Source organism: Gallus gallus, chromosome 18, assembly GCF_016699485.2.
Source record: "Gallus gallus isolate bGalGal1 chromosome 18, bGalGal1.mat.broiler.GRCg7b, whole genome shotgun sequence".
Lineage (NCBI taxonomy): Eukaryota > Metazoa > Chordata > Aves > Galliformes > Phasianidae > Gallus > Gallus gallus.
In genome coordinates, this window is record NC_052549.1 from 9,722,844 (window position 1) to 9,750,773 (window position 27,930).

Consider the following 27,930-nt stretch of genomic DNA (forward strand, 5'->3'; position numbering starts at 1 on the left):
AACACTCTCCTCACCCCTCGCTTTGCTGTGGAGAGATGATGCAGTGACAGCGACACCCCCTCGCATCAGCCACATCCTTTTATCTTCAGGCACACGGACCAAACTAAAAGCATTCTGTTTGCACGGAACTTTTCCCCAGTGAAGCACTGCATGGGATGGCAGAGCGCAGCGATGATGGTGGGAGTGCTGGCAGCACTGAGCAGAGGTCTTTGCTGGGCTGATCCCTGGGAATGGGGTGGTGGGGAGGTGAGGCAGTGTGGATGGTGCTCAGTCCCTCCAGGTTGGCCCCACGTCTGCCTTCTGCCTCCATCTCACCTCCAGCCTCCATCTTCATTAATAAGATAATGATGAGTCATTTAACTCTGAATTTCCAGAGGAGAAGCAAACCACCTGCGTGTGCATCGGTTAATGACAGAGACACTAATGAGACCTTTCTGAACTGGGCTCCCATTGGAAGATGCAAGCCCACACTCCCAAACCCGCTGCTGCTTGGAGGTGACAGGAGGGGTGTTGCTGTCTGGCAGAGCTGCTGTGCTGTGCCATGTTGTGCCTTACTGGGCTGTGCTGTGCCATGCCATGCCATGCCGTGCCATGCTGTGCCATGCTGTGCCATGCTGCATCATGCCATGCCATGCTGTGCCATGCTGTGCCATGCTGTGCCATGCTGCACCATGCCATGCCATGCTGTGCCATGCTGTGCCATGCTGTGCCATGCTGTGCCATGCTGCATCATGCCATGCCATGCTGTGCCATGCCGTGCCATGCTGTGCCATGCTGTGCCATGCTGTGCCATGCTGCATCATGCCATGCCATGCTGTGCAACCACTGGGCCTCCCAGCAAGGGGCTGCACTGCTGGTTAGAAGGAGCCCAGCAGGTAATGACAGACATTAAAAAGGTAAAACGCAGGGCATTTTCCTTCTTCACATGGCTGGACTAAGAGTGCAACCTGGTGCATATAGGAACAGCACAGCCAAGCTTGCAGCCGGCCCACAGAGGGGAAAGCACTGGGGGCTGCATGCAGGCTGCACCCCACGGCTCTGCACCCTGGGCTGCATGGAAGAGTCCCAGGGGCTGCACACCTCCATCCCCAAACTCTGCTTCCTCCTCAAGCCTGGGCTCTGTCCTCCTGGTGTCAAGGGAGCAGGCAAAGCAAGGTCCTGGAGCTAAGGGCACGTGCCACGCTCAGAGCTCATTCCCTTCCTCAGCTTTTAGCAGCCTGGGGAAGGAGAAGTTTAAAGAAAAAGTATATTTTACCAAAATTGCCACCATTCCTTTAATTAAGCAATAAAATGAGTTAGAGCATGAGGAACTGCGCGTTAATTCATCCTGAAGACGTTGGGCGCCGGGCCAGGAGGATCCTCTTACTGCAGTGATAAAATTTCATTAAAAAATGTTTTAAACTTTTCTTTTTTTTTTTTTTTTTTTTTAACACTTGTTAATTTAACAAAGGGGCTGAAAAAGTTATGAGCAGGAAAAGCAATGTGCTGTGAACTCCCTGCATGGTGAGCCCCGCACCGCTCGCTGCCTGCGCTCCCTCCGGCACACGCGAGCCACCGCTTCCCTTTCCCATTCCTACATTTTAATCCAAAATTATTTTATCACCCACGGAAGAAGGAAAAAAGAAGAAAATGCCTAAGAAGTCGTTTATTAACAGCTATAAGTATCATTAGGCAGAGAGATGTGGTAAAATATAGATTACACCGGGAAGAACCAGAGATCCGAGTGCCATTTTTCCTGTTCAGCATGTCATTACGCATCCCGTCGTGGCATATCACAGTGATGATTAGTAGCATCAAATGACTTCTGAAAAATGATTATGTGCCATTAAAAACATTAGTCTGTCTGAAACCAGCACAAACAAATGGCCGTGCCGGGGATGAGTCATTAGCTGCGGGGTTGGGGATGTGATGGGAATCCCGGAGCCACGCGGGTGCCACCGGTGGGTGCTGCAGTTGGGGCACTTTGGATGAGCTGCAGGCTGGGGGCCCCATGGGGAGGGCAGTCGCAGGATGGGGGCAGGAGGTGCCTCCATGGTACCCACTTCTGGTCTCTGCTGATTCTCTTGCCCTGCTGCAGCTCTCCCTCTTTCCTTCTGCAATTCTCAGATGCACCCCAAGTGCCTGCTAGTCCTGGCATGGATTCGTTTGCAGGTCTCGTTGCATCAGGCTCTGCCAACCCAACCGTTCATGCCAACCCACCACCCTACCCACATTGCCCTAGTCCATTACCCCAGCTTCATCATCCCAACTCATCATCCTGGATCCATCATTCCAGTGCATCCAATATACCATCCCAACTCGTTGCCCTGAATTCATCACCCCAGCCCATATAACTCATCACCCCAACCCATCAGCCCATCGCTATCACCCCAACCAGTCACCCAGCCCATTGCCCTGGATCCACCACCTCAGCCCATCAATCCAGCTCCACCAACCCAAACCATCACCCTGACCCCCCTGCCCTGATCCATTCCCCCAGCGACTCCACCCCACTGCATCCCCCACTCCATCCCCTGCTCTGCCCTTCCCCACCCCATGGCTGTGCCCCCGCTGCGCCATCCGCTGCCAGCACTTCACTCCCCGCTGTTTCCACTTTAAGAGGACATAAATCCAGTTAGTACGTCCAAAGAAGAAAAATCAAAATGTCACATCTGTGGAGACGGTTCAATTGAAGGGGTATTGATTGTCACAGAGAATATTCTCACTTTATTCACCTACTTAGTCCCTTCCCCTAGGCGCATATGAATTCATCAAACATTGTCACACCACATAATAATACTTGTTCCTGGGTGTTGTTGCAGCAGCTCAGGCTTCGTCTTGCCTTCCTGGGCAAGCAGGAATTTAGGGAAGAAAAGCTTTGCTGGCAGAAAGAGAGCATGAAGGCTGCGGGGTGTGAGTTAACCCCTTCGAGGCCATCGGGAGTGCAGATGAGGAGGGCTTGGATCTGCTCACAGCCTTTGGGTCTGCTCTGCTGCCATCTCCGAGGGACCTGGGGAAAGGTGCTAGTGAGGAAAGATATTTTCCCTTTGTTTGCAACCATTTCTTGCCACATCTTCGCTGCGTTGCATGGCCATGGAGAGCTCTGGAGCTGGGCAGAGTTGTGGGGCTGCTCTCCTGCTCCAGGAGCAGAAACAATGCAGTCAAGGAGAAAACATGACTGCAAAGGGCAGTGCCGCAGCTGTGGGTAGCTGGCTCCTCCCAGCTTAGGTGTTCCTGCTAATTGAGGTTACCAAGTAAGAAACACTGCACCGGGTGCTGTGGCTGGGAGATACAACCTCTGAAGGACCATGCTGGGGCCTGGCAGCTGCAAGGATTGCGCAGGGGGCCATTCCTATTCACATTCCCATCCCCATCTCCATCCCTACCCCCATCCCCATCTCATTTCCATCCCTATCTCCATCCCATCCCCATCCCATCCCCATCCCCGTCCCCATCTCATCTCCATCCCGATCTTCATCCCCATCCCATCCCCATCTCATCTCCATCCCCATCCCCATCTCATCTCCATCCCCATCCCCATCCCCATCCCCATCCCCATCCCCATCCCCATCTCATCTCCATCCCCATCCCCATCCCCATCCCCATCCCCATCCCCATCTCATCTCCATCCCCATCCCCATCCCCATCCCCATCTCATCTCCATCCCCATCCCCATCCCCATCCCCATCTCCATCCCTTCCCCATCCCATCTCCATCCCCATCCCCATTCCCATCTCATCTCCATCCCCATCTCCATCCCCATCTCCATCCCCATCCCCATCCCATCTCCATCCCCATCCCTATCCCCATCCCATCCCCATTCCCACCCCATCCCCATCCCCACTCTGCTGGTGGCAGCCACCAGCCGTCACCTCCTGGCAGCAATAAATTGTGAACACGAAGCTGGTGTTTCTGATCCGCGTTAGCGTCATATTATTTGCGTGTTAATCTGATACAGCGTAATGATTTAATCTGCTAATGGCCCTGATTCAATCTGCTCCTCTCTGGTTTAATATCCTCGTGCCGCATGCACCTGATCTGCTGATTTATCCTGCTGCCTTTTGGCAGCATGGGGTTGGGTTGGCTGCTCTTGGGGCGGCACTGCAATGAGCCATGGGTGGGGGACAGCACACACAGCTGCACCAAGGAGGAGGGTGAGAAGGAAGCAGCAGCATGCAGTGCACACCTTGGCTGATGCTCTCATGGGCAGCTCACGCTGCTTTCTCATTCATAACCTGGATTATGCTGGGAGTGCAGCCCGATGGGGTCAGTGGAATGGAGACGTAGGAATATTTGCAATGTCTCCACCTCTCAGCAGCGGTGACACAGAGCTGCTCATCTCCTGGCTGCTGTGCCATCACCAGACCTCCTTGCTCCCTGTGGCCTCGCTGTGGCCAGGCTGATTTATGGCCGCAGAGGAAGCGATGAGGACCTGTGCCCTAAGGATGACAACATGGCTCCTAGACTGCATTCTGACCAGGAGCACAGCAGCTGCATGCCAACGAGGAGCCGGGAACAGTGGGATGGGGACGCTGCGGGTCCGGGCCCAGACGGTACAGACAGATCTCTGCAGGATGTGTGTCTGCTGATGGGGATGTGGTACTGGGACAGCTTTGGAGAATGCACGGAGCCATGTGGAGAAGTAACAGGGCAGTGAAAAACGCCATCTTAAGCTGGCCTGGGGAAGGGGAAGGGGAGGCAGCTGTGGGATGTCACTGCATAGGCACCCCTGGGTTGGGACGAAGGTGCTGGGAGACCCAGACGGGGCTTGGGTTTGAAAGCACTAATAGTGAGCAGGAGAGCTCTGCACGCTCCATTTGCTCACCAAAGGCAGAACAATGTCTGCTCTGCGAGAGGGGAATGGGCGCTGCACAGTGTGCAGCACAGCTGGGACAGGGATGGGATGGAGCTGCAGACCTGTGCCACATCCCTGCGCTGTGCTCCCCCTGTCCCCAAGGAGGCAACTCCTTTCCCTCCAGGCTTCAGCTACATGGATGAAAAGCAAACGTCCCCCCTGGCCAAGTATGACAGCACGCAGCAAGCGGAGGGGCTTGTCAGCATTCCTGGGAACAAACTGAACACACGGAGCCTTCGCCTTCGCCTCCGGAGAGCCCTGGGCGCCCTGCGCTGCCCAGCCTTGATCCCAGCACTGCTGAGCCTGGAATCGTAATTACCCGCATTCATCTGGCCTCTGTTCTCACTCCTCTCGCCTGACTTGAAATGATTTTTGGAGGCAGTTGGTGGCGAGGGAGTACAGCTGCTGCTAAGTTATCCAAACGATTTATCTTAAGATTCATACAGAATTCATTGTGCAGGGAGCCTGGGCAATGTCGGCTTTTAATATTCATGCGGATTTGGAGGCAGTGTTAATCACAGGGTCTGACAATTTGCACTTCCCTTAATTGCCCGTGCAGCGGCTCTGTCTGACCGCCAGCCCCCGTCCCCACCGTGCTCGGGGCAGGCAGCGCTCCGGCGGGGCAGCAGCACGCTCAGCCACAACCCAGCCGTGTGTGCGCTGCCCCAGGGCCGAGGTTGAGCAAGCAAGCACCTGAGCACCTCCTGCGTGCTCCTATGCACCAGAAGTGGTGCGTGGTTCGGCACAGAGGGGAGCAGTCCTGGCTGAGGACCGTCCTGCCCACTTTGGAATGATGTGTGCTGACTCCCGGTGCCACACAGCTGACGGCACGGCGCAGAGATACGCGCGCCCAACCCAAGGATGCGTGCCCCAGGGCCAGCAGGGGACACCACGGCCAGGGTTCTCACGTGTCCCAGGGTGGGCACACAGAGCGCTGCCGGGGCCGTCCCGGGTCCCCTCCCCACCATCCCGCTGCCGTCCCCGCGGCAGGCGTTACCTGTCACCGCTGTCACTCCGCTCCCATCCTGCCGGCTGCCACCGAGCGGGAACAGAATACCAATGAGGGACGCGGAGCTGCAGGCTGACGGGCGGCCTCTCCTCGCAGAGCAGCACCCCCAGGGATGGGGACGCTTTGCCCCGTGTGCCGGGATGGGGGTCGGCTCCCCCTGCAGTGTGTCAGCGAGGTGCTGAGACCCTGCAGCTCGTGACACAGATCCGTCGCCAGCAGATGCTGATGGCACAGCTGTGGGGACAAAGCCGAGGCCGCCTGCCTGGCAGGGAACCCCGATGTCACCGCCGCCCCCGAGCAGTGCCACACGGGACCCCCCCAGCTGCTGGTTTCCAAGCAGCCAACACTCAGCTCGGTGCAGAGAGGGCCTGGGTGGGTTCTCAGCTGTCCTCGCGCTGTAATTGTCCTAATTAGATCTATGTATTTTGATGAAGGTTTCACAAGGAAGAAAAAAAAAATAAAAAAGGCAAGGCAGGAGGAGATAATCGAATCGCAGATGACATTCCCATCACCCAATCTCTCCACACAGCCTCTGCTGCAGCCGAGTCTGAAAATTATGCATAAGGGGGAAGGAAAATTACCATAATCTTCCTCTGCAGGATGACACCAAATTTGACTCGAGCTGCACGGGGTGGCGGGGAGCCAGGCAGCACCACAGCTGCTCTGCCCTTGCCCCATTGGTGCCATCAGCGATGGCACTGCGCAGCGCCACACACCTGCCCATCCCGTGTGCCACGGCTGCCAGCCCACCCCGACCCAGCATGGGGCTTTTGAGGCTGCCCCTGCTCCATGCAGCACCGGTGGGGACCCCCGAGGTGAGTGGTGTTGGCATTTGCACGTAGGACTGTGGCTCCCCATGGGGACACTGTGCAGGGCTCAGCCAGAGGAAGAGTTCCTTTCCTTGCTGTAACAAAACGCAATTAAGATGGGCTTGTCAAATCTCCATTTTCTCTGCATATCCCCCCCTGAGTCACCAAGAAGCCCCTTTGGAGAGGCAGTCACAGAGCAGGAGTTTGCAGAGCGGCCAGCCCTGCTCATGCTGTGCCATAGAGGTGGATTAAGGGCACAAGGAAAGGGAACCCCAGCAAGGGGCTGACACGAGCACACAGGGCTCTCGTGGGCACTGGTGGGTGAGGAGCCTCCAGAATGTCATGCTTAGAGCCCACGTTTCTGCTGCTGCTGTGTTCCTGGAGCTGCCTTCCTGCAGGGCTCACCACGAGCTCCAGGCTCTGCTCCCACATCACTTTCTGCAACGGATCCCCCCAGTGCTGCAGGGGGCAAGGGGACCTGTGGAATCTGTCCCTGTGCCACTACCACAGCCCCCCATCCCACCAAGGGACCCCTCTGTGCCCTGCTGAGCCCAGCGCAACTCATGGCAGTGATAGCGGGCAGGATCCGGCCCCAGCCCAGCCCTGGTGCAGAGCAATATTGCCGTGCCTCAAACAGCCCCCAATGCCTGCAGGAAAACTTCCACCGCATTCCTTCTCCTCTTCTCAGGGCGAAGAAGGGCTCCTGCCCCACTGCTCTGCCACGGGACACAGCTTCTGTGCTCCCCCCCCCTCCCCAAATTTGCTCTCAATTTGAATAACAACGGGAGCTTTTGTTTCGTGGGATTTCATCCCCTCCACTGCCTGTTCCCCACCTCCATCCTGAGCCGCCTTTGTCCTCAGCACATAAAGAACAAAAGGGGAGACGGAGAAAATATGATCTCGCCTGCAAATGGGCTTTTTTTTTCCCCCCCCAAGTCGACCATGAAGCGTCGGATGCTCTTTAAGGACCCGGCTGATGAATGGCAGGGCATGGGGCTGCCATTAGCAGCAGATTGATCGGCTCTTGGCAGCGCTGCCAGGGCACTGCGCTCCGAGAGGTGAGAGAGGAAGAGAGAAGAATGAAGGGAAGTGCCGAGTGATTGGGAATAGTTTTCAGTCCCTGATAGTAATAAACGCATTCAGCAAATTGCGCTCTCGCTTCGGAGCAGCTGATGGTGATGCACGGCCTTTCTGCTCTGAACCAGGGGGGAACCTCGAGTAAACAGGGGGTAAAAATCCATTCCTGCTGCAGTTTGTTCCCTGAATGGGGACCTTCCCTCCCAGCCTGTCCTTTCATGTCTCCCGTTAGCTACGCCTCCTTCCCACCTCCGTCCAGCGCTGCTTTCCAGGACAAACAGGTTCACCCCCTGCAAGCATCACCTGAGCCAGCCCTGCTGCTCTCCTGCTGGCAGCTCCCTGGGGGAGCAGCAGTGCCCGCTGTGCTCAGAGTGCCCACAGGACTGAGCAGCTGCGGGCTTTTCCTGCTGGTTTTCCCTTCTGGCCCCCACATACCTCCCATGTGGGCAGGGGGATGTCAGCGTGAACGTGTCCAGAGCATCACATGGGCCCCACAAGCGGGGACGGCTGCGTCCTTGGGAGAAGCAGGGTGGGAAGAAAGCCACAGGGACAGCGGGGGCTGCAACGAGCAGCAGCACAGTGCAGCAGCTCCTTCCCTCCACCATGAGAAACAGTTTGCAACCGCATTACAGATGGCATAATTACACCTAAGGAAAACAGGGCTGCCCTGTGTGTGTAAACACGGCCCCGACGGAGCAGAGGGCTGCAAGCAGCGCTGGATGAGAGGGCAGAGCTCCAGCCCTGCTGAGCGATGGAGCTGGCAGCGGGCGATCCTGGGCAGCCACTGAACTTGGAATTGGATGTGGAGAGAGAGAGAAATCCCATCGGCTGCCGCATCTCCTCTCGGCCGCTGCTCGCTATCTCCTTCCCTCGCCCAGAGCCGGCCCTGCAGCCGCCGATAAGCAGATAGCATCTAATCGCCGGGTGCACGCGCATCCTGCCGGCTGAGCTCTGCGCGGCGCGCAGCGGGACGGCCACCCGCTGTCCCCAGGGGGCACGGGGACACATTGCTCGGGGACGACACCCCCTGCAGTGCCCTCCGCGGGGCATTTGGGGAGGGGGAAACGTGGCTCGCTGGGGGTCAGCATCCCAGGCTTCCCCCATCCCTGCAGAGCTGCGAGATGAGAGTTTTTAATATCAAACCGGTAGCCAGGGGGTGAATTAAGGATGCTAATTGAATTTCGTTCGGCGGAGGAGCCGAGGCCGGTGGGAGGCAGGGAGGAAATGTATTTGATGTGTTTTAAAAGCTGCAGTTTCAGAATGCGATTTCTCTTCTCCCCCCCCCTTCATTCAAAGCCAGGCACAAAAAGATCCCCTCTTTGAGGAGCTAATGACTCTCATGAATTATTTTTGTTGATTTATACGCCCACTCTGCTTTTAAATGATATTAATAAAGTCGCAGGGAATCTGTTCCCAGGCAGGAGCGGGGATGGAGGGCAAAGGACCACGCCATATTTTGGGCCAAAACCGGCTGATTTTGGAGGCGAGGAGGCCGAGCACCGGGCAGAAGCTGCGCCCCCATGCAGGGCACTGCCACAGCTCCCAGCGCTGCCCCACATCCCCCCCTGTTCCCACCTCCACCCCATGGCACCGGGATGTGACATCAGCATTCAGCATCACTGCCGCTATGGGGCACTTTCCACGCTGCTTTGGTTTTATTACGCCGCCGCTTAATTCTCTGCTGTCTTTCTTCTGCGCTGTTGATTTACGTTGTTAGTGTTTTAATTATACAATTCAGCACTCCTTAAAACATGAAAAACCGCTCAACTTTCGGAGCAATTAAAAGGCAGCGGAGTAGATCAGCCGATCTGGGATGAGAGGAGTAAATCAAACCATTACAAAGCTCAATCTTTGGGGTGGGGGGGTGTGGAATTACCCCACTCTGGCTCTGGGCAGAGCTGTGATCTGCCAATATCTGCCTCCTCCTTCCCTCTAACCCCATCCCATCACTCCGGGGCACTGCCAGCATCCCTGCAGCTGTCAGAGGGACGGAGCTGCCATCACCCCCAGCTCGCACAGCCCCTCCATGTGCGTCCATGCGGGAAGTAGCAGAGGGGGTCACCTCATCCACCATTAACACACAGCAAAGGCAACATTAACCGCAGCCGCGCCCCATTGCAGCGCTGCAGGTGATGGCGTGGGTGGTAACGCGGGGCAGGGAGGGAGCGCAGCCCACCCAGCACACGCAGCTGTGCACACTCGTGTGAGCTCACACCCACCGCGGTCCGCCCGGAGGTGCCCACGGCCACGTGTGTGCGCGCACAACCGGGGAGAGCTCAGCCCCCGCCGCTCCTCCGTTAATCTGCGGCACCGTCCGGGGTGGGAGTGGGACGGACCGCCCGACCCCGAGGAGGAACGCGGATTTGGGTCGGTTTGGGGCATTTTGCGCATGGCTACGGCTCACTCTTGTGGCCAAGAGGCTGCATTGCACGCAGCTCCTGGGGCGCACAGCGGGCTGAGAGCCGCGGGGCTGTGGGTTGGAAACCACGAAGCTGGGCGGCTCCGTAGGGCCGGAGCTCTTTCAGCAAGCACCGATCGCGGGGCCACGGCATCCCTACTGTCCACAACGTAGCGGCACCCGCCGCCAAGATCCGCAATGCCCGCCGGGCACAGCACCAACCAACGCAGCGCAGCGCAGCGCCGCTCCGCGTTCTCCCCGATGCTTTTTGTCCCTCCGCCCGCGCCGTATCGCGTTGCGAAGGGCGGGGCTTGAGGAGGCGTCCCGGAAGCGGAAGTGTGTCCCTTCCTTTCCGCTCCTAGCAGCCGAGAGCCGTAGCGGTGAGCGCGGGTTGGGGGCTCTGTGGTATCCGCCGCCATCCGAGGCCGTGTGGGACCGGGCGGCCCCAGGGGGTGCAGGGCGGGCGGTGGGGAGTCGGGGCGGGCCGATGGCGGGCGGCGGGCGTGGGGTCACTCTTGAGGCTGTGAGGATGATGCGCTGACGCCATGTTGGCCTCTGCCTCCCGCAGGTTGGAACGAGCTGAGCCCGGCCCGGAGCCATGGTGAGGAGGGGGCTCGTGGGGGAGCGGGCGGGGGCTCGCAGACGTGCTGTGGGGCTTCTCCCAGTCCGTGGGTGGAAGTTCTCTCGTTCCTTATGGCTGTGGGGCCCAGCAGGGGAATCTCCGTCATCTTTGGGTCTGTGTTGATGCAGAGTGAGGGGTTTCCCCCTTCAGGGTGAGGGAGGATGGCGTGTGGGGAGAGCTGCTCCTGTCTTTGGGACGCACCTGGGGGGGTCTGGGCTGAGCCCCAGCTGAGTGGCTGCACCAAAGGCAGAATACAGGGTGGGTATCGGCTCTCGTCCCATGTCCGTGCTGACTGCGTTTCGTCTTTCAGCCTCGCAAGATTGAGGAGATCAAAGACTTTCTGCTGACGGCCAGGAGGAAGGATGCAAAGTGTGAGTGCTGGAACTGCTTTAGGAGAGGAATAAGGGCGTGCTTCAGCAGCTCCCCCCCTGAGCAGGGCTGCAGACCCGCGTCACCCCGTGAGGCTGAGCAGCTCCGTGCTGTGGAGGTGCTGAGGGACTCGTGGTGCTGAGGCTGTGTCTGCATGCAACGCCAGTGGCGTTTGCAACAGGTTTTGCTGAGCATTGACTGAGCAAAGCTGTCCTGGCTGGAGAGGAGCTGCGGGGGAGGGGGTGCAGTAGCAGGGGTGAGGTGGTCAGGGTTTGGCACTCAGCTGTGTTTCTTCCGCTGCTGTTCACTCATGGGTGTTTTTGCCAAAGCCAAGTTGCAGCTGGTGGGAAGCTATTTGCAAATATTACCCTGCCTGTGACTTCGTAAGTCTTTGACAAGCTAAAAGATGTCGTTCCGCTAAAGCTCTGCGACACCTGACAAGTGAATCACGCTTAAGCTCAAGTTTTCTATTGTTGCGAATACAAAGACAATTATAATTGAAAAGCTGGGCTGTCTTGTCTCGGTATTTAACAACGTGCGAGGAGTTTTCCTTTATTTTTTCCTGTATTTGGATGGAGCTGTCATGGGAAGAGGTGCTTTAATTCTGGAAATGTTTTGTTAACTCAGCGGTGTGGGCGAGAGAGGGATAGCTCCGTGCACACTGCTATTGTAGTTGCTGACAGCTGCTTACAAAGCATTTCAATACCTTTCAACTCGTTCTAGATTTTGCTGCAGCTCTACTGCTTGTAATGCTGAGCTGCCAGGGCTGTGCAGTGGGAAAGGAGAGCGACTGACCACAGCTCTGAGCAAGCTGCTTAGATAAAACAGCCCTGCGTGGCTATAAAGGATAGGAAGCACTGCTTGCAGCCATGCAGAGTTGAGCAGACCGATTACAGGGGTCGGTGCTGCTATTCAGATGCAAAGGATTACACGAGGAAATCGGTCCAGCATGCACTGCTATGCTCTATTGAGAGTTTGTGATGCTGTGGGCTTCTGATGCTACTTGTAAATATCTGCTATGAGGCAAAAAGATCACGATAAAGCTGTTTGCTTTGAGAGACCTGAATAGTGTCTGGGAGGCAGCATGCCGAACCCTGTGCAGCTGGCCATCAGCACTGTAGAGAAAGTGCTCAGTTTGAATTTTCCTCAGCACGTGAGGGGTTGCAGTTGTCCTCCATGCTGAGGGGAAATAGGAGAACTGGAGTGGGAAATGGTTCGTAAAAGGGACTGCGTGGGGTTGCTGCTGTCCCACTGATCAGTTCCTCAATCCTGCAGCTGTCAAGATCAAGAAGAACAAGGACAATGTGAAATTCAAGGTGCGCTGCAGCCGGTACCTGTACACCCTGGTCATCACAGACAAGGAGAAGGCAGAGAAGCTGAAGCAGTCCCTGCCTCCAGGTATCCCCACGGGGACTTCCCAGGGCCAGCCCAAGTCAGGGTTCTTGTGCTGGAGCACAGCTGAGCTCAGGATGGAAGGGAGGGCGGAAGGTGCAGCCTGTTAGTTGCCTGAGCAAATGCTGCTGCTCACACTTCCAAGTGTTGACGTGTGCCTGGGGAGCTGTGGGGCTCTGACTGCTCTTTTTGCACAGCTGCAGCCTGTGCAGGCAGGCAAGGGGAGCTGCCCCAGGCCCTGTGCAAACCCAGTAATAAGCTGCAGCTGCGTGTGTCCTGCACAAGGGCAGATGTTTCTCTCCTGGCCAGACAGGCAGGGTGATGAGCCATGTTTCAAACTTCTATTGTCTTCTTCTCCTCCCTAGGTTTGGCTGTGAAGGAGCTGAAGTGAAGTGTTTGCACCTAGATTTCTCCACATTTATCACAATAAAAAATGGAACTGTTTCCAGGTGTCAGACCTGTCCTTTCCAAACCGCGCCGTGCTGAAGCCATTTGTGTTCCTCTGACTGCTCTAGGAGGGCACTGCCATGCGTGGCCTGGACCAGCCATCCCAGTGTGCCAGCTCACACTCTGGTGCTTCAGGAGCCAGTTTTGGTCTGTGCCCCAGCAGAGCTTGCAGTGAGGGGCACCCAAGGGGGCTGAGGCAGCTGCTCTGTGCATGTGAATGGAGCTTCTTGTCAGCTGCCGTATGGTCTGCTTTCACATCCTAAGTGTTGGGCCTCCTCAGCCCAGCCAGCTGGCAGCTGCCGGGGGAGACTGCATGCCAGAGCAGAAGACTGCTCAGCTGTAGCTTTTGCTAACGTTAATTCTGGGTGAGCCTCCCAGCAGGGCTGTGGGAAGGCTCAGAGAGAGGTCTTTAGGCTGGCACAGAGTGGCTGGTTTGTCTGCAGGCCACTGTGGTCCCCCATCGCCGTCCCTGATGTGATGTTCCCTGAAGGTCTTGTGGGGCACAGTGGGTGTGAGCTGTGCTGGGAGCGCCCACACACTGCATGGGCTCCGCTTCAGTCCCAGACCAGCTCCCAGCCCTTCGCAATGCACTGCCTCTGGGGAGAAGGAAACGGTTTTCTAGTGGAAGATTTTTGCAATAGAGAGATTGCTCCGTAGACACTTTTTTTTCTCACCCTGTTCCTGATTGAGGTGCAGCTTGCTGTACCTGGAGCAGTGGGTATTAATAACACAAGCTTGAAAAGAGAACCATAAAGAGTAAAACTTGGCAGGGAACGGCATTTTGCCAAGGATTTGTGGTGGCAGTGTAGAGCGGAAAGGAGATGTGTTCATCAACAGAACCCTGCAGGACGATGTATGGGATTCAGTGTCTTTCCAGTACAGATGTGGGGGATGCCCAGCACGCCCTCAGCTGCTGTTTGCTGAGGCAGTTGGGATGGAGCAGTTCTGGAGCACTGCTGCAGGAGCCTCCCTGGGGTGAGCGGGTGGGGTGGAAGCATCCCCAGCTGCTGCTGTCTGAGCTCAAGCTCAGCCTTTGTGGCAGCCATGGTGTGTGGCCCTATAAGACGGTGATGGTGCATCCCCTTGTCGTCCCGTTAGGGTACAGTTTGCTTATGGGGGCAGCAATGCCCCTATAGGAGGTGGAGTGCCTCTAGCACTGAGGTGATGGGATGCAGCGCCCTCATTTCATTAGGCTACAGTTCCCTTATGGAGGGAGAGCAAGTGATAGGATTCAATGATCCTTTTAATGGGAAGCCGAGGGGGTGCAGTGGTCCTATAGCAGCGAGGTGATGGGTGCGATACCCTAATGCAAGGAGATGATAGAATTGTTAGAGCTGGAAGGCACCTTTAGCCCGCTTCAACCCTCCTACAAAGAACGGGGATCTCGATCAGGGCGCTCAGAGGCTGATCCGGGCCGGATGGGGCGACCCAGCTGACACCTCGATCAAACACCGGGCGCGGTGCCCCACAGCGGGGAGCGAAGAGCCGCCCGATGCGCGGCAGCACGCGGTCCGCGCTCCCGAGGGGGGCGTGGCCTGGAGGGGCGTGGTCTCCTCTGTGGGCGTGGCCATGCGGAGGGGGCGTGGCCTGGAGGGCGGAGCGCGGCGTGGCGGCGCGTTGCCCCCCGCCATCAGCGGCCCCAGCCCGGCCCGGCCCCGCCATGCCGCCCGCCCGCGCCGATTACCTGGCGCCCTGGTGGGCGGCCTGGCTGCACGGGCTGCCCCACCGCGGCCTGCGCCTGCAGCCCGTACCCGCCGCCTTCCACCCGCGGGACCCCGAATACCAGCAGGTACGGACCCCGCTCTTCGTGCCCCCCCCTCCCCTGGGCTCGGGTCCCCCCATCCCATCGCGCTCCCGCCGCTCATTCTGCAGCGGGGTTTTGGGAGGCGCGCTCCGCGCTGGGGGGGTTCGCGCACCGACACAAACAAACACCCGCGCCTCGCAGTGACCGCTTCCACCCCGCCCGCTGCCGGCACAAAGCGCGCTTCTTCCCGGGGAGGGCGCGTTTGGGCCCCGCCGTTAACCCCGGTGCCTCCGGTACCCCCGGTACCCCCGGTTCCCGGTACCGCCGAACCGCAGCTGCAGCGGATCTCGGCGCGGGGCAGCGCAGTGCGATCCCCCCCGGTGGAGCGCTGCGCGGTCCCCGCGTTGAGCATCCCAAGCGCTGCCCGCGCACGGCAATGCCTTCCCAGCTCCGCACCCATCCTCCGCCGCGGGGACGGGGACGTGGACGGGCACCGCTTCCTCTTTCCCCCTTGTGACCGTCCCGTGGGAAGCCCCGCCACCCAGCACCCCCCAGCGCCTCTTCCCCGAATCGCTCTGCGAGCCGCGCGGCGTCCCCTTTCCCTCCGCAGTCGCTGCTTTTCTTCGGCTTGGTGTCCGCCGTCTGCCTCGGCCTCAACCTCCTCTTCCTCACCGTCTACCTGATCTGCTTCTGCTGCTGCAAGCGGGACCAGGAGCCCGACGCCAAGCGGCCCCGCTCCTGCTGTGTCACCTGGATGGCCGTCACCGCCGGGCTTATCTGCTGGTGAGGGGCGCTGCCACCGTGCCCCGCGCTGCTGCACATCGCTCCCCTGCCCACATCGCACCAGGGCAGCCCCGGGGTCCCGTCCCCATCCCTTTACCGCCCTCCCACTAATCCCAGCAGTCACTAATCCCAGCCCGCAGCAGATGGCAGGCAGTGGTGTGACCCAGCTGGCAGCCCCGAGTGGCCGAGCTTCGTTGTGGCCACCCTTAATTGTGGCTTGTGATCACTATTAATTGTGGCCGCAGCAATTAGGCGATGGGCAGCAAGGCTTTGCCCTGCCCACCCCTTCTCTTGTTTCCCCCCCCCCCGGGAGCAGCACGCGGTTCCCTTTCGTCGCGCAGCAGACAAAGGCTCGCTGTCTGCCTGCGAGCGCTGCGCTGAGCAGCAAACGTCCCCGCTGAGCTCCCTGCACCTGTCCCATGATCTCGCCCCGTTCCCAAGGCAGAGCACAGGGACGTGGTGCTCGCAGCCCCCGGGGGCTTTGAATGCAATGGGATCTTGGGCCGAGACCAAACTGGAGCTGATGGGTTGGTGTTTGTCATTCTGGGGTCGGGTGCATCCCTGCTCGGAGCTGCTGTGCCCGCAGTGCTGCTTTTCAGCAGTGGGTGTTTTCCAGCTCGTTCCCCTAATCTGCTTTGCCTTGATCTCTCTGGGTCTGGCAGGATCCAGTGCCCAGCCCGTGGAGTATCACCAAATCAGAGCGCATCCCCATTGCACTGCTGTCCCCACGTGTCCCCAAGCCATGGTCACCAAATGGGAGCGGGTCCTCATTGTGGAGCTCTGTCCACATCCCCATGGCCAAGCACTGCCTTGGGGTGAGCACTTCCCCATTCTCTAACCCGGGTCCCCTCTCTGCCCCCAGCACGGCTGTCGGTATCGGCTTCTATGGGAACAGCGAGACCAACGATGGGGTGTACCAGCTGCTCTACGCCCTGGACAACGCCAACCACACCCTGACTGGCATCGACACACTGGTAGGGCTGTGAGACCTCCCCGGCCCCCTCCATAACCCTGAGTGCTGCTCTGCTGCACACTCACAAGCTTTTCCTGGCAAAGCCAATATCTCCCGGGGCAGAAAGCACTGGAGATCTGCCTAAAATGGGACTGGTGTTCCCACTGCAGGAGGGGGGGCTGCAAGGGACCCTCCCCAGCCGTGCCACAGGGCTAGGCTGAGCCCCCTGGGGCAGCCGGGCTGAGCTGAGCACAGGAGGCTGACGTCAGCCCTGCAGAATGGGGCCTTTGTGCTGTGTTATCCGTGCTGGGGCCGTCCCCGCTGTGCCTTGGCCGCCCTTCCCTGCTGCATCCCTTGATTTGGGGATGCAGATATCTGCCCAAAGGGTAGGGTTATCCCCACCACCCCTCCCCACACTAGCTCTCATTCGTGGGGTGGCCAAGGCTGGAGGGGGCAGCAGGACACCTCGAACCTTGTTCTCAGCCAGGCATCACTCCCTGTCCGCACCGCAGGGGAGCCCCCAGCCCCTTCCCAGCCATGCTGATCCCCCCTGTGCCCCATCCCCAGGTGGCAAGCACCACACAGCAGCTGCAGGTGGCCCTGGAGCAACACTTGGAGCAACTGACCGAAGTGCTGGCAGCACGGGCTGACTACCTGCAGACCCTCAAGTTCCTGCAACAGCTGGCGGGCAGCATCGTGCTGCAGCTGTCAGGGCTGCCCAGCTGGCATGGTGTCAGTGATGATCTGACTGCTCTGGCTGCCAACGTTGGCTATGTGGAGTACTACCGGTGAGATGGGATGGAATTCTGAGCATTCCCCACCCTGGGGTGCTGGGGAGAATGCACTGATGGAGCCCTTCCTCTGCACCCAGGTGGCTGTCCTACCTCCTCTTCTTCATCCTTGTCCTCACCGTCTGCCTGCTGGCCTGCCTGGGGTTGGCCAAGCGCTCCCGCTGCCTCCTCACCATGTGAGTCCCCCCCCTGGGGCCTGGATGGGGCTGTCCCCGTGGTGCCATCCTGCCATGCTCACCCCTCTCCCTGCAGGATGCTGTGCTGTGGGCTCCTGACCCTCATCCTCAGCTGGTGCTCCATGGCTGTGGACACGGCAGCAGCAGTGGTGAGTGGGGGCCGTGGGGTGGCTGTGGGGTTGCTGAGCGCTGTCCCAACCCACTGTGCTCTGTCTCATCCCCACAGGGCACCAGTGATTTCTGTGTGGCTCCGGATAAGTTCATCATGAACCAGACAGAGAGTGACATCAGTGCAGGTAGAGAGCCCTAGTGCTCCCTAAAACGTGACGGGGGGGCTCAGGGGAGCCGTGCTCCGCACTGTGACTCTCCCTGTGCTGTTGTCTGTGGTGGTGCTCACACTGACATCTCCATTTTACTTCGCAGAGGTTGTTCACTATTACCTGTACTGTGAGCAGAGCCTGAGCAGTCCCTTCCAGCAGGTATGGGGGGATGGGATCCTTGGGGTGGGAGGTGGCCGCCCAGCTCTGACCCCCCTCTGCTGCCCCTCGCAGGCTCTCACCGTCTTCCAGCGCTCGCTCACCACCATGCAGATGCAGACTCAGGGCCTGATCCAGTTTGCTCTACCACTCTTCCCAATGGCTGAGGTATGGGGCGGGGGGAGCGGGGTTTGGCCCCCTGCTCCCGTCTGTTCTCACCCCTTTGTTCTCCACAGAAAGACCTCCTGGGGGTCCAGCAGCTGCTGAACACCTCGGAGACCAGCCTCCATCAGCTCATGGCCCTGCTGGACTGCCGCGGTCTGCACAAGGTGAGGGGGGGCCAGGATGCAGCCACGCAGCCCCCTGGGTCCCCCCAGCCTCCATCCCTGCCCCATCCCATTGCTGCAGGACTACCTGGACGCTCTCATCGGCATCTGCTATGATGGCGTGGAGGGGCTGCTCTACCTGGTGCTCTTCTCCCTGCTGGTGGCCGCCTCCTTTTCCACCATCGTCTGTGCTGCGCCGCGTGCCTGGAGGCACCTGGCGGGCAGGTGGGGGCAGCGCAGACCCCTCCCCTGCTTTTTGCTCCCGGGGCTGATGATAACAGGCACATCACCCCCCTGCAGGGACCAGGACTACGATGACATCGATGAGGAGGACCCCTTCAACCCGCAGGCGCGGCGCATCGCTGCCCACCACCCGGTGCGGGGGCAGCTCCGCAGCTTCTGCAGCTACAGCAGCAGCCTGGGCAGCCAGAGCAGCCTGCACCCCCCGGCACAGACCATCTCCAATGCCCCAGTCTCCGAGTACATGTGAGCCCAGCTGGGGGTTCCCCACACCCAGGGGATGTTGTGCTATGGGCTCACCCCACTGAGCATCTTTTCCCCCCTGCAGGAACCAAGCGGTGCTCTTCGGAGGGAACCCACGCTACGAGAACGTGCCGCTGATCGGCCGGGGCTCTCCCCCCCCCACGGTACGGTGGGCAGCCGAGGCCAAGTCCTTCTTGTGACTGTGGGCAGTGGGTGCTGGGAGCCCCCATGGAGCTGTGCAGTGGGGCAGGGCCCCCTCCTCTTGTGCCGCATCTGCCTGCAGATCGCTGCTCCCCATCTCACTAACCCAGTTCCTCGCCAGCCCATGAGGGCTACAGGGAGAGGTCACCAACCACGTGCTCGGAGGAGACCAAAATAGTTCTCTTTCTGTCTGCTTTACTTTTTTTTTTTTTTTAACTCATCCCAAGTATTTCAAAGGACACTTTGTGCAGTAATCTGTGCATGCTCACGTCGTGTCCCCCTTCCTTCCCCCCCCCCCCCCCACCCCACTGTTTGTTTAAACCCACCCTGCCTGTTAATGCCTGCTTTATTTTATTTCTTTTTGTTCTGTTTTGCATCAATTATTTTGGAGCTAAGTTGCCCATCAAGAGTAAGTTCAGTTGCTTCATCCTCCCCACTTCTCATCCCTGGGCTCCTGTCCTCACTTCCACCCTTGTAGCTCCCTCCATCCCTTTTCCTCTGGGGCTTCTTTGCTCCTCAGCAGAGCGTGGAGGGCTGGGGAGGGACAGAGCCACATTCAGTTTGCAGCTTGCCCATACTGGGGGGCTGGAAGTGGTCTCCATCCCCATCCCTTCTTGGTGCAGTTTTTCTCCCTCCTTTTCCAGCAGCATCTATCTGCTTCCACGCCTGTATCCCAAGGGCTCATTCCTCCCCATCCCGGCTCACCCCTTGCGGGGCTGCTGCTGTGGGGCTGCCATGGGGACAGGGTGACAGCCATGGCACTGCTGTGGTGGTTGAGGTCCCCATGCTCTCCTTTGCTGGGGATAGTTTTTGCAATCAGGTGAAAACGTGGAGGCTTTAATCCGATTGCACGGCCCTCGCAGCTGGAAGGCTGCTCCTGGGTGGGGGGGAGGGGGGGAATAACATGAGGATTAATTTGAGCGCTTCTCCCTGCCCTGAATGGTTGAATTTAACCAGGATTCAGATCCCTAAGGAAGGACTTTTGTAGTCCGAAATAACAAACTCAGAATAATCTTACTTAATGCCAAGTCAGGGTGCCCCTCCCTCCAGCAAAGTGCTGCAGAAATTGAATTGTGCTCCATTATCAGAGCTGGAGGTTTTATCTGGGGACTCTCCCAACTTCCAGCTGGGGCAGAGGCTGGAGAGACCCGGGTTAATGGGGATTAACACCGATGGGAAGCAATCTTCCCATCCATCCTCAGGCTTTCTCTATGCTAGCAGCGACGCTGGGCTGGGAGGGATGTGGGTGTTTGCTGGGGGGGCTCTGGCTGTGCTCACCCTGTCTTCTCCTGCAGTACTCCCCAAGCATGCGAGCCACCTACCTGTCTGTCACCGATGAGCACCTCCGGCCCCAGCACACCGAGTTCCCAGCCTAGCAGCTCGTCCTGCAGCTCGAGGGAGGAGAAAAAGCCACTGGCATCCCCGTGATGGAAACCAAAGACACCCGGAGCCCTCGGTGGGCGAGGGGCTGCAGATGAGCCCCAGGCGCGGGATCCATGCTCCATGCACTCTCTTCCCTGGCAGCTTCTGCTCACTCTCACGTCTTCCTGCCTTATGGGATGCTTCCCTGGACTGACTGCGGCTCTCCTGGAAGGCTGGAGGTGGTTCACCTCTTCCTTTCCACCTGCACCTTCTTGGGGTGGTTTTATGCCACGGACGGGGACCGTATCCGGGTTCCTTTGCAGCACACCCTGGGACTGGGGTTGTCCCAGAGCAGCTCCCTCATCCCGTAGCAATGCAGTACCAACCACTAGTGACCCCACCACCTTCTCCATGCCAAGGGGTGTGGGATAGGGATGTCTTGACCCTGCTGGCTTTCTTTTGCTTTGCGTTTTGTAAGTTACCTGAAGGGCAGAGATGTGGCTCGGCTCACCGCCTCTGTTCCAGCTTGGATTTGCTGCGATGCATGTTTGTTTGTAGGCTCTTTTTGGCAGTCCTGCTCCCTGGGGCAGGTTCCCCTGTTGTGTGCAGGACAGCTCTGGGGTAAACACAGATTCCCTGCGGAGCTTTAAGGACTGGAGCTGGCTGTGCCAAGAGGGGGACGCATCCCTGCACCCTGCCCGCATTGCCGGGGCTCCAGGCTAAGCCAGAGTGCAGCAAAGGAGCCAGGAGGAACCAACGTGAGCTGACTGAGGCCTTTTGTGGCTGTTCTTTTTGGTATGGGCTGCCCTGGGACCTCTGGGCTGCAGTGCTAGTTGTCCCCTCCCTGTTTTGCCAGCTCCGTGTGAGCTAACAGTGCTGTGGCAGAGCAGGGGCTGTCCCTGGGCAGAGCCCCATTGGGGTATTACTTGATAGCACTGTGTCTTTTAAAGATAACTGTACGTATCCCTTTGTCCCCTAACTCCATCTGTCTGTTACACGTGACTAGCATTACTGGCTGTTGGTAACCTGAAGGTTTTTAATGGTTTTGTTTTGTTTTGTTTTTTGTTTGGCTTTTAACATTGTGATGTAATGGTACCATAGGAGAGCTGTTCCCCATCGCATGTGGACTAACCTCACTGGGACTCCCACTAGGAGGAGTGGCAGTCCTGCCTCGTTTCTATGTGCCCGTGGGGCAAAGACAATAAACACTTATTGTACTAAACCCATCTCCTCACTGCTGTCCCACCTCCCCAGCGGTGCAGAGGTGTCCATCCTGGGGCTGTGAGGGGCAATGTGGGGCTGCTGATGGGGCCTGAGTGTTGTGTCACCTCTTGGGCCGCTCTGTGCGGAGCCTGAGAGGGGCCTGAGGGACACCGGGTGTGACCTGGGGGATGCTGCTGCTCTTCCACTGCGCCCTGTGGGTGCTGCAGCTATCACGGATGGCCCTGTGGTACCCAGCCCAGGTGGTGGGCACTATGGGTGTGAGGAGGGGCTGCCACCCACAGGGGGGTTGCGTTGGGATGGGGACAGGCTGCGGCCTGCGGTCAGGGTGCCAGCAGGGGACGCGAGGCTGTGGCTGCTGGGGCTGGAGGCGTCTGGCCCTACACACACGCGTGAGGCCGAGCCTGTCCATGATTACAAAGCCGGTCCCAGCGCTAGCTGATCCTAATTAGCCACGTTCTGCCCTCCCAACATGGCGGCGAGCAGCGGATACGCCCGCCTTGCCCTTCCCAAGATGGCGGCTCCATCACGTGACGCCGGCCCCGCTGTTGCTAGGTAACGGCGGACGCGGCCCGGTCTGCCAGCGCTGAATCAGGCCCCGGCCCGGGACCGCCATGGAGATCGCCCACGTCTATACGAGGAAGCGCAGCGAGTTCGGCCGTCACTGCAACTTCTCCGACTGCCCCGCCAAGGTGTGCGTGGACATCCAGCCCGACCCCAGCCTGGCCGACAACTTCGTGCTGCGGAACCCAGTGGATGCCTGCGTGCAGCATGGCAGCGAGATGTCGGAGCACGAGGTGAGCGGGCCGAGGCCCAGCAAGGCCGCAGTGCTGTGTGGAGCCGGGTTTGTGGTCCCCGTGAGCCCCTTCCTGCTCGGTGTGTTCAGTGGTTCCGGCCTATCGCTCCCTGCAGGCCAACACGGAGCGGGTGGAAGTGGAGAGCCGCGGTGTGAACCACGTGGAGGGCGGCTGGCCCAGGGATATCAACCCCCAGGAGCTGGAGCAGACCTCGCGCTTCCGCAAGAAAGTGGAGAAAGAGGAGAACTACGTCAACACCATCACACACCTCGGGGCGGTGAGGCCGTGCCCATCCCTCACCCCCACCCCCACCCGCTGCCCCAGGGGGACAGCGTGACCTCACGGTGCTCTGCCCGCAGCTGATGGAGCACTGCGTCAAGCAGAACAACGCCATCGATATCTACGAGGAGTACTTCAGGGAGGAGGAGGCGGATGAGTTCGAGGACGAGGCTCCCTCTGCCAAAACCATCAACGTCATCAGGTCGAACCACCGTCCCCTCCACAAAACCCACAGTCATTCCCATCCCCATCCTCAGTGCTTATCCAGCTCTGCAGCCCCGTGGCAGGCTGCTAAAAACTAGAGTAAGCAAGGGGAAAGCCATGGCTTTAGAACAGTTCGTGGATGAGGAGACCTCCTGCAGCCCCACGCCCTGTACCTCCCCAGTTCCTCCCCTCCCCGTCCTGCCTGGGCAGTTCAAACCTAAGTGTCACTGCCCATGGGCAGAGGCAGCTCTGAGCATCTTCTAACAGTGATCCAGGCAGGATCCTTTTTATTTATTTATTTATTTATTTTTAATTTGTTAATGCCTCAAAGATTATTTCAAAGATTATTTTGCACACGTCAGGGGCTGTTAGGTCATTTCTAGAAGTCAGATCCGGTAACGTAATTGGATTCTTAGAGATGTATAACTGGAAAGACTTTATTAAATCATCAACCCTTCTTCCCCCACCCAGCCCCCAGGAGAATCATTTCCTGCACTCAATGCTCAAGGACTGCAGCTTGTTTTAATTGCGATTCCCACCGTTTCCTTTGGAGACAGTCATCCCAGGGTGTGACAAAGCTGTTAACGAACTAACATCTTTTTTTGATCTCCTGCTATCAAAAGGGATCCAAACGTAACAAAGAGGACAGCCACCCATCTGTCCTGGCATCCTGACAGATGCAAGAAGCTGGCAGTGGCTTATTGCAGCCTGGAGTTCCAGCGGAGTGCAGAAGACATGAGCTTTGACTCATACATCTGGGATCTCGGTAAGGGGATGAGAAAACTTGCTGGTCAGTAATGGTGCCACTGCGGAAGCACTTTGTGCCTTCAAAGCATCTCACAGATGTAGTAAAGCACAACAACACTCTAGAGGAGGTGAGCAGGGGTTGGGTTTCTGCTTTGCCCACAGATCAATGCAAAGCAGGGCAGAAATGGGACCTGAAAGCTGGTCAGCAGGTGGAAGACAACTGCTAAAATCCCACTACATGAGTTCATGAGCCAGAGCGCCTGCGACCACAACAGGCAGCTGAGCCACATGTCTCTTATGTGGTTTTTGTGTTTCTATGCTTCATCTGTGCTTGATTAAGAGGCAGCATAAGCCCAGGCCGAGTTCTGCACTCTTCTGTCAGGCTCAAACCCGCTGCGTTTTGGAGTGAAAAATACCAAGAAGGGGTTCAGGATAGCATGGGTCTGTCCCCAGGCTGGCAGCCAAAGACAGGTCACCTCCCGTCCCTGTGACGTGGTGTGAGAGCCTGCTTTGAAAGCAGGGCGCTGTACCTCTGGGCTGCCTTTGCACGTCACTCTTTACTCACTCCTTCTTGGCAGAAAATCCCAACAAGCCAGAGCTGGTTCTCAAGCCATCATCACCTCTTGTGAGCCTGGAGTACAACCCCAAAGACTCTCACATCCTGGTGGGGGGATGCTACAATGGACAGATGGGTAAGGAAGATGGGTTATGCTTGACACCATGATAATGAGGGTCTGATTTCATTTAAATTCAACAAGAGCTTGGTTCCAGCACCACCACACCCACATCTGCAGACCTGCTCCTCTCAGGGCTGCACAGAGCCTGTGCTGTTACCCAGCACGTTGAAGGTTCTCAGGGTGCTCAGCCAGAGCATGGCAGGTGCTGCTGGGTCAGTATATGTGCTGCACTCCTGCCTCACCCACAGCCACATATCTTTATGTGGCAAAAGCCTGGAAGAGTTGCCATCACTTAATTCAGTGAATTGCTTTTGCGCTGTTGTTTCATGTGCCTGGTAAAGGGCCTCTCTTTGCCAGCTTCGTTTTATGGCTCTGTTATTTACTTGGCCACGCAAGCCCTTTGATTTAATTGCTCTCATTTTGATGTTTTCCTTGCCATTTGCAGCAGCAATCAGATCTGACAGGGCATGCATCACGGGGCTGTTCCCGCACGCTCTGCAGGTGATGGAGAGGGGATTTCAGCACGTCCTGCACAGCTCCCCAGGCGTGTGGCACCGGCCCAGCAGAGCGTGCGCCATCACATCCAATTGCCTAATTAGAAGCAAGTGAGAGGGAGTGCATGCGGCTCAGTGCCACCACGGCCCAGCTGCCCAACCTTTGCTGAGCCACGGATGCTCCTACGCCATGGCCTGTCCTCTGCTGCCTGTCAGAGACAGAGAGGGATGGATAGCTGCTGCTCTCCTGGGGACCTGCCTTTGTTAGTCGCTGCCCTTAGGGCACATGGGAGGAGAGCACAGCCAGGGTCAGGTCACATAGGACGGTTTTGAGCAGCACAAAGCATGAGAACTGCTATTGGGGATGTTGCTTAAGACCACATCTGGTCCTGCTGCAACCCCTTCTGCAGAAGAGGAGCTGGGGGGATGAATTGCCTCTGGGGATGGTAGTGCAGCTGCCACAGAAATGATTGCTGAAAGAAGTACTGAGGCTATTTAGTGTTCCCACCATCTAGCTTGGTGTTTGCAGAAAGCACAAATTGTTCATCCCTTCAGGATGGGCATCTCCATGTACGATCACAGTAGCAGGATCCCAGCCTGGGGGCCCTTCCCTGGTTCCAAGGAGCAGGGCAAGGCAGCTGGAGCATATCTTGACAGCTCCTTTTCTCTCCCAGCTTACTGGGACACCAGGAAGGGGGGGCTGCCTGTGGAGGTGTCCACCGTGGAGGCCAGCCACAGAGACCCTGTGTATGGTGCGATCTGGCTGCAGTCCAAAACTGGCACTGAGTGCTTCTCAGCCTCCACTGATGGGCAGGTAAAGGGCAGGGACAGGGAAAGGGCTGGGCACTCGCATGGTCCCTGCTGGCAGGCACTGACAGCCCAACGTGCTTTGGCATAGGGCAGCTGCCCAGCTCCAGGGCTCTTGGCTTCCCAGCACCCATGGCTGGGAGCAGCCCCTGCCCTGCAGTATCTGTCCCCTGCAGGTCCTGTGGTGGGACATCCGCAAGCTATCCGAGCCCACCGAGGTGCTGATCTTGGACATCACACGCAAGGAGCTGCTGGAGAATGCTCTGGGTGCCAGCACGCTGGAGTTCGAGCCCACCATGGTGAGCTTTCTACGCACAAATGGTGTCCTAAACATGGCAGGTGCGTGAGCTGGACAAACCCGAGCAGGGCAGGCAGTGCCAGTGCCTGGAGCACAGTGCTGCAGCATGTTCTCACCCACCTTTATCTGTCAGGATCTGGTGTGCTCTCAAAGCACGGGGCCTTGCTGGCAGCTCAGCCTCCGGATCCCCCAGATCACAGTGTGTCCTAGGGTTCTATTCTGCCCACCGCTTGCTGCAGCCGGCTCCCCCTGTCACACTGCAAAGCCCTTCACTGAGCAGCTGTCCCCCACACCTGCTGACAGCTGCTCTCCTGCTCCCATCCTCAGCCCACCAAGTTCATGGTGGGCACAGAGCAGGGCATCGTCATCGCCTGCAACCGCAAAGCCAAGACACCCCCCGAGAAAATCACCAGTACCTACAGCGGCCACCATGGGCCTGTCTACGCCCTGGCCAGGAACCCTTTCTTCCCCAAAATCTTCCTGACGGTTGGTGACTGGACTGCTCGGATCTGGTCGGAGGAGACGAAGGAATCATCAATTATGTGGACCAAGTAGGTGTCAGTGTGCGTAGGTTTGCCCTGCAAAAAACCCTGCTGCTCTGTGGCAGAGGGTCTGGCAGCGAGCATGGCTCTGTGGGCAGGTACCACCTCTGCTACCTGACGGACGGCTGCTGGAGCACTGTGAGGCCCTCTGTCTTCTTCACAACCAAAATGGATGGGACCCTGGACATCTGGGACATCCTCTTCAAACAGAACAACCCGTCCCTCAGTCTGAAGGTCAGCTCCATGCAGCTCCTGTTCTCTCGCTCTGGGTGAAACGGGGGCTGCCCCAGTCAGAGGAACGCCAGCCACAAGGCACAGAGTGAGGATCACCTGGCAATGGGATCAGGGGATGGGGGAGCTCATGTGTCTCTCTCTGTGAAGCTCTGGATCTGCTCTGTCAAGCTACAGCCTTTAAGTCCCCAGATTTGCACATAGGCTCCCATTGCTGGTGCACGCACAGGTTTCACTGCCAGCTCATCCTGCCTGGCTTCCCGGGGGGCACCAGGTAAGGGCTAAGAAGTGACATCCACCCATCCTCCCTCCCCAGATCTGCGACGAGCCCCTCTCCAGCCTGCGCTTACAGGACAACGGCTGCGTGGTGGGCTGCGGCTCAAAGCTGGGCACCATCACCCTGCTGGAAATCTCCTCTGGGCTCTGCACCCTGCAGAGGAACGAGAAGAACCTGGCCAATGCAGTACGTGGTGCTTCAGGTGGCGAGCAGCTGGATGCTTGTGCAGCTAAGCCCTTAGTGCTGCCAGCGTGTGGCTGTCCCCACGGGGTCCCCTGCTCCCCTCAGCCCCTCTCTGCCCTAGATGTTCGAGCGGGAGACCAAGCGGGAGAAGATTCTGGAAGCCCGGCACCGGGAGATGCGGCTGAAGGAACGCGCCAGGTCGGAGGGTCAGGGCTTGGAGGCAGAGGAGATGTTGGAGGAGAGTCCCCAGGACGCACTCGACCGTGCCCAGAAGGAGTTCTTCGAGGTCATTGAAGCAGAGCTGCAGAGGAGGGCACGGGCAGAGGCCCAGCAGCCAGGCAGCAGCAAGGTGCGGGGACCAGCAGCTGTGAGAGCATCCCCAGCCCTGCGCAGCTGCCCAGTCCAATGTGGTGGGGAGCGGTGGAGTTCTGCAGGGGACACTGCTCAACCTCTGCCTTTCAGGTTAAAGAACACACGGAGGAGGAGGTGGTGGCTCAGGGGGAGGAAGGCGAGCTGCCCAAGTACGAGGGAGAGGAGGAGGAAAAGGACGCTGCCAAGGTAAACTCCAACCATCCTCGTGTGGCTCTCCCCCTCCCTGCTGGGGTGGCTGCTCGGGGTTTGGTGCAGGGATGAGGCTGTGGCATGGAGCTGCGGCCCTGCAGGGCACCCCAACCCCTAGCTGGGATCCCGGGGTCTCTGCCTCCGTGGGTCAGCCCCAGACGCTGTGTGTGCTCTCTCCACAGGAGCCGTAGCAGACAGGACCAGCAGATTGCGCAGAAACCGTGAAGCTGTTCACAGATGCTCCCTGGCCCTTTGCCCTCCTGATTTTTCTGTAGTGTGAATAAACAGGAGCTTCCCACACCACGCTTCCTGTTTTGTCACGGCGGGGTTGAGCAGAGAGTGGGAAGGTCGTGTCCTTTCT

At 58.3% G+C, this 27,930-nt stretch overlaps 3 protein-coding genes and 1 long non-coding RNA gene across 5 annotated transcripts; 3 read left to right on the top strand and 1 right to left on the bottom strand.

Annotated features, from left to right (window-relative positions):
- Window positions 1-2,691: 2,691 nt before the first annotated feature.
- Window positions 2,692-8,588, bottom strand: LOC107052239. The gene is made up of 2 exons (XR_001464591.4): window positions 5,832-8,588; window positions 2,692-2,989 (listed from the first exon to the last, which is right to left on the bottom strand). It is a non-coding gene; the product is annotated as an uncharacterized LOC107052239 (long non-coding RNA).
- A 1,865-nt stretch (window positions 8,589-10,453) lies between these two features.
- RPL38 (ribosomal protein L38) lies at window positions 10,454-12,954 on the top strand. Of its 2 annotated transcripts, none has more exons than XM_046902073.1 (5): window positions 10,454-10,556; window positions 10,696-10,728; window positions 11,060-11,120; window positions 12,394-12,516; window positions 12,876-12,954. In XM_046902073.1, the coding sequence occupies exons 2-5, from the start codon at window positions 10,726-10,728 to the stop codon at window positions 12,899-12,901; spliced, it is 213 nt and encodes a 70-aa protein (XP_046758029.1). In that variant the 5' UTR covers window positions 10,454-10,556; window positions 10,696-10,725; the 3' UTR covers window positions 12,902-12,954. The 2 variants fall into 2 exon arrangements, with proteins under 2 accessions (XP_046758029.1, NP_001264941.1); NM_001278012.2 differs by having other exon boundaries at window positions 10,468-10,507.
- Window positions 12,955-14,563: 1,609 nt separating this feature from the next.
- TTYH1 (tweety family member 1) lies at window positions 14,564-21,473 on the top strand. The gene is made up of 14 exons (XM_015279931.4): window positions 14,564-14,746; window positions 15,312-15,484; window positions 16,347-16,458; window positions 17,004-17,224; window positions 17,308-17,403; window positions 17,480-17,552; window positions 17,630-17,699; window positions 17,827-17,882; window positions 17,955-18,047; window positions 18,116-18,208; window positions 18,288-18,430; window positions 18,506-18,691; window positions 18,774-18,852; window positions 20,185-21,473. Exons 1-14 carry the CDS (start codon window positions 14,618-14,620, stop codon window positions 20,263-20,265), a joined length of 1,605 nt encoding a protein of 534 aa, XP_015135417.2. The 5' UTR covers window positions 14,564-14,617; the 3' UTR covers window positions 20,266-21,473.
- Window positions 21,474-22,025: 552 nt separating this feature from the next.
- On the top strand, window positions 22,026-27,869 carry DNAI2 (dynein axonemal intermediate chain 2). The gene is made up of 13 exons (XM_415701.7): window positions 22,026-22,269; window positions 22,385-22,546; window positions 22,629-22,750; window positions 23,376-23,518; window positions 24,078-24,191; window positions 25,345-25,484; window positions 25,654-25,776; window positions 26,103-26,326; window positions 26,416-26,551; window positions 26,865-27,011; window positions 27,130-27,357; window positions 27,471-27,566; window positions 27,752-27,869. The coding sequence occupies exons 1-13, from the start codon at window positions 22,087-22,089 to the stop codon at window positions 27,758-27,760; spliced, it is 1,827 nt and encodes a 608-aa protein (XP_415701.2). The 5' UTR covers window positions 22,026-22,086; the 3' UTR covers window positions 27,761-27,869.
- The last annotated feature ends 61 nt before the right edge of the window (window positions 27,870-27,930 follow it).

What these genes read in the sequence shown, in the direction of transcription:
- RPL38 (XM_046902073.1), top strand. An exon ending in CAGGAGGAAGGATGCAAAGT is followed by an intron (nt 11,121 to 12,393) that starts GTGAGTGCTGGA and finishes TCAATCCTGCAG; the next exon opens with CTGTCAAGATCAAGAAGAAC. An exon ending in GAAGCAGTCCCTGCCTCCAG is followed by an intron (nt 12,517 to 12,875) that starts GTATCCCCACGG and finishes TCTCCTCCCTAG; the next exon opens with GTTTGGCTGTGAAGGAGCTG.
- DNAI2 (XM_415701.7), top strand. Translation starts at nt 22,087, where the DNA reads ATGGAGATCGCCCACGTCTATACGAGGAAGCGCAGCGAGTTCGGCCGT. An exon ending in CAGCCTCCACTGATGGGCAG is followed by an intron (nt 25,485 to 25,653) that starts GTAAAGGGCAGG and finishes TGTCCCCTGCAG; the next exon opens with GTCCTGTGGTGGGACATCCG. An exon ending in TCATCAATTATGTGGACCAA is followed by an intron (nt 26,327 to 26,415) that starts GTAGGTGTCAGT and finishes CTCTGTGGGCAG; the next exon opens with GTACCACCTCTGCTACCTGA.
- TTYH1 (XM_015279931.4), top strand. Translation starts at nt 14,618, where the DNA reads ATGCCGCCCGCCCGCGCCGATTACCTGGCGCCCTGGTGGGCGGCCTGG. An exon ending in TGGACACGGCAGCAGCAGTG is followed by an intron (nt 17,553 to 17,629) that starts GTGAGTGGGGGC and finishes TCATCCCCACAG; the next exon opens with GGCACCAGTGATTTCTGTGT. An exon ending in ACTGCCGCGGTCTGCACAAG is followed by an intron (nt 18,209 to 18,287) that starts GTGAGGGGGGGC and finishes CCATTGCTGCAG; the next exon opens with GACTACCTGGACGCTCTCAT.